At 41.3% G+C, this 12,556-nt stretch overlaps 1 protein-coding gene across 3 annotated transcripts in view; it reads right to left on the reverse strand.

Moving 5' to 3' along the window:
* KIAA1328 (KIAA1328 ortholog) overlaps positions 1-12,556 on the reverse strand; it is a 252,969-nt gene that overhangs the window by 149,772 nt on the left and 90,641 nt on the right. For all 3 annotated transcript variants that reach the window (XM_054032608.1, XM_054032606.1, XM_054032605.1), the window contains exon 6: positions 4,102-4,229. In XM_054032608.1, the coding sequence (XP_053888583.1) occupies positions 4,102-4,229 (128 nt within the window). The remainder of the gene's footprint in view (positions 1-4,101; positions 4,230-12,556) is intronic.

A 12,556-nucleotide genomic window follows, 5' to 3' on the forward strand; every position in this document is an offset into this window, starting at 1 on the left:
CTTCAGCCTAAACAATATAAGAACAAAGGACAGGAAAGACCCTCCTGGATTAATTCTAGTCCACAAGTAACTCCATTATATAATCCTGTTCATAAATTTATCAAGCTCCATCTTAAACTGATTCAGTTCTTTGCCCCCACTACTCCTATTGGAAGGCTGTTCCAGAACCCCCTCCCCAAACACAAATGTCACCGAGAAGACTGGCTTTCTGTGGCCTAGAGTAGTTTAAGAGCAGTAAAAAGTAATTTTAAATCAGACCAAAGGAGGGCTCTTTACCTGTCATTTCCTTCTTCCTCCATGTGGCAACTGGCTCTGATTATCAATTCCAACTTCACTCTATAGGACACAGCTGGGGAATTACTGCATTCATTACAGAGAACTTTGCCCTGCTACCCTGACACTTAGAATATGCAGCTCTAGTCAGAAAAAGCACATTGACTCTCTTTGTCAACCCCTGAACACGGACTAACATGCCGGGTCACCCCCCATTTCTGGTGTTCTCTCAATATAACTTGCTCCTCTGTGAGGATTAGGGTAGGTAAATAACAATGCTGAATTGTCTACCAGGTTCTGGGCAACTGTAAGGAAAGTGCTCACGACCAATCAGATGACCTTCAACTAGTTAAATTACGTAGAGATGCTATTCAATGCCTTTTTAGTCCACATAGCTAAATGGTCTCCCAAACTTTAACCCTTAGGCTATGTCTACACTGCAGTTAACCCAGGCTCTTACCTGGGTTTTAGCCTTAACCCCCCTTCTGACTACATAAAAAACCTCCAGTCCAGGGTTAAAGGTGCTTTAAATATACAGGCTAGTTTACCTGGCTGGTGGTGTAGGTTAGGAAACAAGGCTTAAAGTTGGCCTGGAACCCACACTTTGCAATAAGGACACAGGCTAAATCACTCGAGTCCTCCAGTCTTCTTTCTTTAATCTCCTGGACCCTCAGGTGCATCCACCAGTTTCTGCCATTTATTTCAATCTTGTGCTGGTCTGTTCAGGCTGCTGAGTGTCACGCTGATGGGTTTGGCTTCTCTATTGTTCTGCATAATGTTTCTCTAGGTCACCCTCTTTTTCTCTTTCCAGGCATGTCCATATTCTCACTTGCTCTGGAAGACGTGTTGGCGGCATCCATAAAGCGTGTCTCAGCCCAAAGACCCATTATATATGCCCCCCTATGAAAAATGGGGGGGGGAGAGTGGCTCCCTTTTGTGGACACCCAGCCAGCCAGTTAGCTGTTCCCTCTTGATAGCTGTTCTCTACTTGCTTTACCTGTAAAGGGTTAAAAAGTCTGACTGCATGCGTAGGTAAAGGGAAGTGAATGGGCACTTGACCAAAAGAGCCAATAGGAGGGCTAGAACTTTTTAAAATTGGGAAAAACTTCCATTTGTCTGTTGTTGTTCTCCGGGGAAGAAGGGAACAGGGCAGCAGTTATGCTATGAGAAGCTGAAGGCCAGGTATGAAAATCATCAGAATCAGACCTAGAAATTGCTTATTTGGAAACCCAGATATGTAAGTAGATCAGAAAATCTGTAGGAAGATGCAATTAGGTTTATTGTGTTTATTTCTTATGGCTTTGGGACTCTGTGCTAACCCCAAATGCTTTTGTTTTGCTTGTAACCTTTAAGCTGGACCTCAAGAAGGTTATTCTTGATATTTAATTTGTATAAGTGGGTTTTTAAAATCTAGCAAAATCCTATGTTCCAAATGTATTTTCTTTCTTTTTGTTTTTAATAAAATTTACCTTTTTTAAGAACAGGATTGAATTGTTGATGTCCTAGGAGGTTTGTGCAATGCTGTTTAATTAGCTAGTGGCAATGGCTGATTTCCTTTGTTTTCTTTCTCAGCTCTTCCCCGGAGGGGGTGGGTGGAAGGGCTTGAAGGTACCCCACAGGAAGGAATTCCCAAGTGCTCTCTCCTGAGTTCTCAAAACGGGGGAGGGTTTGCACTTGGGTGCTGGCAGCATCTACCCATCCAAGGTCAGAGAGAAGCTGTGACCTTGGGAGTTTAATACCAGCCTGGAGTGGCCAGTATTAATTTTTAAAATCCTTGCGGGCCCCCAACTTCTGCACTCAAAGTGCCAGAGTGGGGAATCAGCCCTGACACCCCCCACATACAGGTGAGTGCAGAAATAATGAGGGCACCGTAATGTGGGTATGGCTTTGCAGTGGGGATGGTCACACCCAGGTCAGGCTACCCCAGATGCTCTGACCTAGTTACCAACCACCTGTGTTAACTGTGTAGAGTAGACATAGTTGCAGAGAGAAAAGGAGAGAGAAGCATGGCTAGACTGCAACCAGTAGGCGTTCACAGAAGAGGAGCTCAATACCTTGAGTTTCACAGAAGTTTGGCCGAGAAGTGTCAGCAGAGCTAAATTTAGAAAGCATCCAGCAATGAAGAGGTCTCATCTTAAATAGGTAAAAGAGTTGCTGCCATTAAAATGGGATGAAAGGAGGGAAAATGGGACAAGAAAGGTGGAAGGTCTCAATGCTCCACATTTCAGACACTGGAGTTGGAGTCAGTCCCGGTCATGACTCCATGACGGTCCTTGGCACCAAACTATTTGCCAAATGGCAATGAGCATTAGGTGCTGCACTGATATGTGCTGATGCACAATTCTTGAGGTGATGCTTTTTTACTTGTGTCTGTCTTTACATTTTGGCATAGAAGTTATGGTGGATGACCTGATACCAGGTATATTACCCAGGAGCAAGAGCTAAAGATATCTGTCTGTCTCTCAACTGGTTCAAGGTAAAAAATCTCAAACATAACTTGCCTCACCCCAAACACAGCTGGCACTGCCAGGCTGGTCTGTGTTGAACTACTGAGAGAGCTTCAACTTGGCTTTTTCAAATTCCCCAGTGAAGAGCAGGTATGAGACAGAATAGCAGGACCAGAATTTCTCAGGCAAGATTTGCTAATCTTAAGAACGCCACACCAGACAAAGATACACAAGATTTTAAATGTGGCAGAACACAAAAATTTCTATCAATATTTATAAAACCCAAACCTCACCAGCAGGACATTGTATACAACAGGAAACTGAAGGGGAAAGTCAGTTCCTCTTTCTAAATACAAAGTTAAGTGCTCTTACACACTTATTAAAAAGAAAAGCCAAACACCACTCACCAAGATAGACTTTATCAACAGCGAGCTGAGTCTGTAGTTTTGTTAGAATGTAAGCGCCACAAAGCACACTGTGCCACCTTCTGGGTTTTCTACAGTGCTGAGATCATTGCCCAGCACATATGATAATAGAAGCCCCTAGCAGATGCTTCAAGGCTCAAGACCTAAAAGCTATACCACTATTAGAAGCTATAGGCTCATGTGAGACACCAAGAGTGGAAATCTGCAGAGGCAATTTTTTTTGAAGAAAGAAGAGTAGATAAGAATAACATTGATCAGAGCCATTATCTTCATCCTGGCAAAAGGATCAGCTATCAGCAGGTACATAAATCAAGTAACTAGCTTTCAGCAAATCTCTAATAGCAAGGTCTTTAGCTACTTTCCGGTTTCAGCATACGGGAACCTTAGACCACTTAATCGCTTAGGTAGGACATACAGCATCTCAACCAATATTTTCTCTTTTAACTTTAAGTGCAATTAGTAGTTGTTTTATGAAGGTTCAAAAAGAGATGGGCTCCCTGATAGACAGGAAAAGTTCTTATCGGCCAAGCTCACCTGCTTCCATCTCTTTTTCACTCACTGAAAATTATGCTGGACATTTAAAAGGCTATTTCTAAAATGATAGCAAATTCTCTATGAAGCACACGTTGTCCAAAAGGGCTCAAGGAAGGCAACAGCACCCCTTACCCCTTAGACTGCAAAGAAAGAGATTCCTCACAGCTCCCACCGCAGTGCAGTTGAATCAATGAACTTGACCTGATTTACTGATCCAAGGGTTGCTTTAAGTAATAATTTCTTACCTCCAGTCCATGTATTAGGGAAAAGGGCCATGGAAATGCCAATCACAGAATAGTGCAAGAACATTTATATACCATAAGACAACATGTTACAGTTACAGCTCTGACAGCAAGTGGAAGGGTGTTTCAGTGGGATTGGCAATATAGTAATTAAAGAAATGGTGAGGGGAGAGAGCTTACCTGCTGCTCCTTCAGCTTGGCAGCCCCAAGCTCGGAGAGAGAGACAGTCAGCTTTTCTTGCTGTTCAGATAGATACTTCTGATATAGACTCAGGAGTTCCTGGCATTCTCTGTACTGCTGCTGAAGAGGTGAGACAGCAAGTTAAGGAAAAATATATTCCGTATTGAAAAGTTAAAATCTAACAAATACCAAATTTATTGTGTGTAAATCTGTTTTGGTCCTGTGGTAACTGAAGCCATAAAATGCAGAGTTCAGAGAAAGACACACCATGTGTGCATGGAGAGTGTGTGGGGGCAGGAGGGTGGAGATGGATGGTTACTATGGATGTGCCAGAAGGGAAATGAAAAGACCAAGAACAAGTGCAATCTTATCCTCCACCCATAAGACAGACGAACCTTCACCAAATTTACAAACACTTGAAGGGGAGGAGTACAGGAGGTAGGTTATGCCATTTCAGTTAGCGCAGTTACAGCCCTCTTTGCATATGTGGTCCTATTTGTATTCAGCTAAGGAGGATAGTGCCAATGCTTTAATTATTAACAGCCAACTCGGTAAATATTCCACTTTTTAAGTACAGCTATGGATTTGATGCCCACAGACTCAATTTGAACTACTGATGGATCATAAACACAGCCACAGTTGCAGGACTACAGGCCTTTCAGAGACCGGCAATGATTTTTGGATTGTTATCTGTAGAAGCAGCAAACTGTGGTATTTGCAAGGATATTAGCAATAGTGCCCTGCCTTGCTTGCAGCACTGAAATTCCAAACGGAGATAAATCTGCTCATCACCTGTCATTGTGTAATTCCCTCCCTTGCTCATTTAGCATGGTAAACCATTTACGCTTCCCCCTCGTTCCACCCCTCCCTGATTTCAATTATGCATGCGGATGGGATAAGGGCTCAATGTCCAAAGAGATTACTCTGAATAAATACTTTAATAACAAGTCATCACAATTAAGGTAGGGAACAAAAACTTCTTCAAATATATAAAATGGTGTTGAGTTACAGATTTCCTTAACATTTTTATGATCTAATCATCGCTTCTGGGCAAATTCGTGTTGCAATCATTTTTGCCAATCATGGCTGCATAAATAACTCACCGTTTTGTTATTCCCCGTTACGATCCTTTTAAAAAAAATTTTTAAAAAGAGCTAAAAATGGGATGAGCAAAGCTTTTTGGGAAGGGAGCAGAAGGGAGGTGATTAAGATCTAATGCTAAAGTAATAAGGAGAGCTTCTAAAACACCTTTGCTCAGCATCTTGAGATAAAGGAGGGTACAAACAATGGTCTAAATAAGCTAATTGCTTTTACTAGTCAATCCATCTGAAGCCGGAGCAGTTTTACATTTCTGTGCATTTTGTCAGAGAGCACCAAAAGGCTGAAGTGATTTGTGGGGGTCTCAGGAGTCTCTGCCAGCTATGATGTATATAAAAGGAATTTTTTATTCCAGCTGTAACCATAAGCAGTAATGTTTATAGTAGGTGAACATATTAGCCTGGACGCAGGGCATGAATTTTACTGTAGAAAAAGCCAGTACATTTATACGGCCTAAGAGTTAAATGTCAGTATTTGAAGACAAATTATAGGCAAATTCATTTAAACCCATGTTATGTGGCAGAATATAAAAACAGACAGTCCTATCTTTATCAAATTTTTATGTCTCTTCCAACAGCCCCTCCCTCATACAACAGGACTTTACCCCACTATCTGCCTATTGCTGTTCCTTATCGAAGTGGGTGAGTGTAATGTATACCCTAATGGGCTTTGGGGTACACACATAGTGAGGGCATATCTATTCTTGTTCTTGCTAGTGCATTACACATAGTTCTGTATTTCAAACATGAGAATTATACAGTATGAGAGTCACACCCAAAGAAACTAATACAGTGGGAATGCATTACACCAGAGGGTCCCAAACTCTGCTCCATGGCCACAGGCAACCTTGAAGCACTTGCTGTGCACGTGATGATGTCTCTTCTTGCTTCTAGCTGCTCAATTTAATTAAAAGAGCTGAAAACATGACTTGCTTCCCTAACATTACTTCTACACGTCAGCAATGGCTGGCAGTGTCGAAAGGATATTGTGCGTTCACAATTGGGAGGGGTGATGCATGTGCATGAATGGGAGGAGAAAAGTCCATGAGACTTTTTCCCTTTTTAAATATGGTTCACATTGTGACAGTGGCTAGGAATCCCTGCATTAGAAGATAAAACCTTGTTCATTCACACAATACTAGAGACATTCATTGTGAAGTAACGAGTAAGCAATCAAACAGAAAAGGTATAATATATCAGTGTTCTCTGTTCATTCATTTAGACAAATGTAGCTTAGTTTTAGCTATGATGATACTTCTTACTAAGCTAGTTCATTTACTGCAGTATAATTTTCTAAGACGCAAGCCTTACTATGAGATATTACTCTTCCACTCTATTAAATCTTTACTAAACGTGGGGAAAGAGCACCTTAATTCCTACAAAGTAACAAGATTCTATGCCATACACAAATGCAAATAGGACCTACACCATTTCATTGGGAATGATACAATGATGCTGAGGAAGAGGCTATGAGTACCTATATAGACACACAGGCTGATCAAATACTTTCACAATCTGCTTTGAAGAAACTCACAAATTTCATGGGGGGGGGGTGGAGGGGGCATAAATCTATAGGACTACAAATCCTAGAATTGAAACATAGCTAAATGCTCAGATAAGATCACATCTCTTTAAGAGTTCAAGAGTCCAAATACTGGATTAACAAGATATTAATTATCTGATTAGAGCTGTTTAGGATTTCACTGAACTGTATTCTCATTTGTTGCACAAAAAATTAACACTTGAATTACTGTAATTTGTTACGCACAAAAAAGTTTGTTAATGCAGTATTAAGCTTGTATAGTAACAAGAGAATCATGAGAAGTCAGGAAATGCAAAGGTTCAGGTTTTAACAGCAATACTAATTCACCATGGTGCATATCCTGTCCATTTTATAGGATTCATTTAGAGAAACAATAGATTCAAGTCACAGATACAGAGTTCATTTATGGCTCTTAGAAGCAAAAACCTTGCTTTGAGAGGTTTGTCTTGGAGAATCGGGATTGCCTAAGCAGCAGGTGCTAGTAGCATTATGCTTGTGGAGGCCAGAAGCAGACAGACTTCCAGGGGCACAAGGGGTGGTGAGTAAAGTGGGTAATATGGTGGCCGTTAATGTATGCTCCTCCCCAGCACTGCCTTTCAGCTGCAAACTGATATACAGGGTTGGGGCAGGACCATGGCTACCGTCTACCACTCCAACTTGCCCCCTCTGGGGCATGTAGGATTGTTGGCAGTACTAGCAGCCCCCTCGTGAGTTTAGAAGTATAAGCAGCTGTATTATAACTACCAGTTTCCCAGTAGTCAGAGAGTCAAGGGCCCTCCCCACAGCATCCTTAGGAAAAAATAATAGCAAATACCACACATCTACACGGGAGGCATGTTAACATTTGCTTGACTTTGTGTAATGTTCACAGTGCAAACTGTAATGTTGCAACAACATAGCGTTTCCCCCCCCCCTCCCCCGGCACCCCCTCTCCATTTAATTTCCTAACATTTGGTTTGTTTGTTTTTAATTGAAAACCTGGGGGTTCTACCAGGGGCTCCCCCAGAATTTTTTTACATAGTACACGCAACTGAACCACTAGTTTAACTTCACATGTAGCCACCAAGGTCTGGCCCGGCCGTCGAGTGGCCAAATTCGACTTGGTGTACGAGGTTGCAGCTCCACTCAGGTTTGGCACAACGGCCTATCCGTCATGATGGAAGGGCTACTGGGCCAAATTTCAGCCACTCAGTTTGGGGGCCCAAGGCAAACTACCCCTTCCGCAAGTGGTGCTGCCCTTGCCAATGGTATGCACCACACATATGGTGTATACAGCGGTCATAAATATAAAGAGAAGGGTAGCATAAAATCCCTCCTTGGCAGCTGTACTGAATGACTTTACCTGAAAGGGATTAAGTAGCTCAAATCACCTAGTTGGCACCTGACCAGAAGGACCAATGAGGAAAGAAGATACTTTCAAATCGGGCGGGGGAGGGAGGAGAGAGAATTTGTTTGTGGCTCTTTGTTTGTTCCCTCTCTGGACAGAGGGAGAGACCAAGCAGGTACAACATCTCCTGAAAACATACCTGGAGTGATCCATCTAAAATTACAGTAATTGTAAGTAAGGCAAGGAAATGCGTTAGGTTCTCTTTTGTTTTGACTTGTGAATTTTCTTATGCTGCAAAGGTAGTTTTATTCCTGTTTTTGTAACTGTGAAGCTGAGTCCAGAGGGGAGTCCTCTGTGTTTTAAATCTTTTTATTACCCTGTAAAGTTACCTTCCATTCTGATTTTGCAGGTGTGATTCTTTTACTTTTTCTTTCAAATAAAGTTCTTCTTTTAAGAACCTGATTGATTTTCAGTGTCCTAAAGACAAAGGGTTGGTATATTATTCTCAAGCCTCCCCAGGAAAGGGGAAGAAGGCGCTTGGGGGGATATTTTGGGGGAATAGGGATTCCAAGTGATCCTTCCCTGAATTTTTCTGTAAAACACTTGGTAGTGGCAGCAATACCGTCCAAGGACAAGAAAAGCAATTTGTGCCTTGGGGAAGTTTTAACCTAAGTTGGTAAAATATAAGCTATGGGGGGTCTTTCATGCGGGTCCCCACATCTGTACCCCAGAGTTCAGAGTGAGGGGGGGAACCCTGACAACAACTATGGGTACCACTGGGTTTTTTGGCTTACAGAGCCTACTTCCTCCAGTAGCTTCGTTAGTAAAGCTTTTCATTTCTGCATATTCACTTGTGTAACACTGAAAAACAATCAACCGGTGCATCTTTCTCTAACCATACTCACTGCTTTACAACTTGATAGAATTCCAAACATGTTCCCTAATCCGCTAATCTAGAACATTTTCATATTTAGCCAAGCAGAGACCTCAGAACAAGGACCAGTTACTTGCCAAAGTTTCAAAGTTCAATCTTTTCTGAATTATTCCCCTGAGGGTGGGAGGGGAAATAAGCACAAGGAATTTTTATTTAAAACAAATTCTCACCCTTTGTTGTTCAAAATGATAGTTCTTGCCTCAAATTTGTAAAGAGACGAAGCCTTAAAACAGAACAAGCATGAGAAGTTTCCGTCCCAAAAGCACATTTTCAAGAGGCTATTATCAAGGGAAGATAGAATTTCAAATGACATTGTTTTACAATTATAACCCCCATCACCATAGTACCAAGCACCTCACCCTCTTTAATGTATTTATCCTCACAACACCTCTGTGAGGTAAGGCAGGGCTCTTACCCCATTGTACAGATGGCAAACTGAGGCACAAAGAGAGTAAGCAATGTGCCCAAGATGACAAAGGATGTCTGTTGCAGACTACTACTCTAACCACTGGTCCTTCCTTATTCACAAACCCATGTCATTTTGATCCTCTGCATGTAGATCTCCACCCTATTTTAGAAAGTGGGAGTCAACCCATCCTGTCCTCCATCCAGCCCCTCACCCTGTGGAGGATTCTCTGGAGGTCCAGAGATTATTATGGGAAGAAGAAAAATTGGAGTGAATCTGAGAAAGGAGACATATCATAAGAAATATATCATAAGTTATTAAAATATAAATAAAAGTTGACAATAGGCTACAGTATGTGCATGACTGCTCTATCTTTTCAAATGGTAGGGGCGTGCAGGCATTAGGGCCTGTGATCTTCGCAGGGTGTGGGGAAGGCTTGTCAGCGCATGTATCTTTTGCATGGGCTAGTACATTTTTCAATCCCTGCCAATGGACAGATATCCAGGTAAATCAGGACTAGTTATCGCCCTTGATGGCAGTCTCAGCACAGAAGACAAAGACTGACACAGAGTGAACTCCCTTCACTCCTAGGGGTGTTCCCGCCAAGTCAGAGAGGAAGAAGATTGGTGCAGGTACAGGGGTTGTAGAACTTTTCACTGCCACTAGGCTGCTGCAGCTGTTCTGTGACAAAGAAAGGTCTTCAGTCTGGCACTCTACAACAGCACTAACCTAGGACGTCCTGTTGCACTGGCATGCACCATTGCCTTTGAATGTTCATGCTTTAGAAACGGCCTATGATTGACTCAGATGCTTCAGAGTAAGAAATTTTGTCACCAGGCCAGTCAAACCTGTCTCTGGACATTTACATGTGGTCCAACCCAGTGAATTCAGTGTACGCTCTCTAAACAATACTATAAAAAAGTTGTTTGTAAAGCTTAAATTACATTTAAAAGTTTAAAACTTATTATAATAGCAAAAAATCACAAGATAAGCAGGGGTTCACGAACAGTCTTCGGGAACACTGATGACCCATCATCAGCTGTTCGCCTAAGTTCAAAGTAAATTTAATTAAAAGTGACCTGGATCTGAATTATTTTTTTAATTAAATCATCCAAGCACAACTTTTTTCGATATATTGACACAGTAGGTGATCAAAACTTTACTTTCTCTTTCTGAAGCAGTACAAAAATATTTTGTATATCGACAGGAGTAAAACTACATCATTCCTTAAGAAAAGAAATGATATAGATGCCACTCCCATCTCCACCTGCAGGCTCTCCCTTCTTCCTGATCAAGAACAAACCAAGAACCAACGTGATGTGGCTTCATCTACTCACACATGAAAAGCCATATGCACAATACTAGCAGTTTCTTTTTTATAAACAAGCATGTTGTAAGAACATTAAAATCTACACCGAAGTGTTCTAAGATTCTAAGCAAGGGTAAGGCTGTGTCTAAATTGCACTACAGTGCAGACTACAGGGGGTGTGAATTCCAGAGTGCACCAAAATGTTGCACTTTTCCCCCTGTGGTTACTGCTGGCAAGAACTAAAAGCTGCCTAGTTGCATTAACATAGTCTTCCTTCAAACTGGACTATGTTAACAGAAACTAGGTACTTTTTAGTTCACACCAGCAGGGTCCACACAAGGCAGTAAGAGCGCAAATTGTGGTACACTCTGCAATTCCCCACTCCCCCACATAGTCCACAATGCAGCACAATGTAGAGAAGACCTAAATTTAATTAGAAGATCACACTGCTCTTTAACGATTCAGTTTATTATACAAGTTGTATTTGAAATATATGCACTACACACACTTATATCCTCCTTCGGCCCCCTGTTCAGTCCACCTCAGAACGACAGGAATGCATTGCCACAAAGCAGCGTCTGGCCACAACACATGCTTCTTGGGCCTTCAAAGTTACACCACAAAAAATGTGGTTTGAACCTATGTGAATTATTGTTCTGTGCAAAGGTGAAGCCTGGTAGCTTCCACGTAGCTTTATTACCTAAATTCTGAAGATGCCGTGAAGACTGAAGTTAATAAAATGTTTTATGAACAACTTCACTTCACTGGTTCTTATATAACTGAGCTTATGTGGACTGTCTGGCACAATCAAGTTAAGAAGCTGCTAGGGAAATTTCTGCACATCCATTTTTCAATGTATTAAAAAGGTTCTGGGGCAGGCGTGAATGCTGGTGCAAGAGTATTCAGTTCAAGTCACAACTTCCTTGAGATCTTCAGGAAACAAGTATTTGAAAGCACTCAGAAGGAGCAAGGGAAGTATAATAATATAGTGCTATGCTCTCAAATGTGAAGCACAAGAGACATGTTTTCATTCACACTTGAATATTTTAATGCTATTAAGCAGTAGCTAGTAAATTAATCCAAGATGCAAGAGTAAAAGAAGAAGACACATAAGGAAAAAGGTCACAATGCCCACAAAAGTTAAGAATCACACTCCTGTTTGAAGCATCATCATTATGTTATTGAATGATATACCTCTCATATAAAGGAACTGCTAATACATTCCCATTCTGTTTGAAGGGAAATTAAATTTACATTCTTTGGGAATATGGTAACATAATTAGTTCATGACTTGATTACACTTTGAAGTGAGCCAAGACTGCATATGGCGCATACAAATTAGTTAAGTTATGGTTACCTACCTTAAGCAAAAGCTACAGCATTCAGAACAAAGTTAGGGACTAGGCTAGTGTAGTCCTTTTGAGCTTTCAGACAGCATATGTACGATATCAGTTTTAAATCTCTTCTGTTCCCATCTGGCATCAATAAGTCCAGAGTAACTTAAACATGCAGTTTCCTTTCCGTCTCCACCCATACCACCTGCACAGTAATTGTTAAAATTGATTTAAAAAGCAATGACAAGCACTAAACTTCCTATATTGGTCAAAGTACCAATATGATTTATTTCTACAAATAAGATGAAAATTACAGGAGCTCCAGTGACAGATCTACATGAGCTAGTATTTGCAGCTACCAAGCCACTTTATTCTGCTGAGCTGATGGCTTTCCTGAGTATACCTTTAAAATAAATTTGAAAACACTGAGATAATACAATACAGTGTAGGGCATCTGAAAACTGGTCAAACCAAAGGTTACTACAGCAAGACTAAAGGAACAGAC

This window comes from Malaclemys terrapin, chromosome 6 (assembly GCF_027887155.1).
Source record: "Malaclemys terrapin pileata isolate rMalTer1 chromosome 6, rMalTer1.hap1, whole genome shotgun sequence".
Lineage (NCBI taxonomy): Eukaryota > Metazoa > Chordata > Testudines > Emydidae > Malaclemys > Malaclemys terrapin.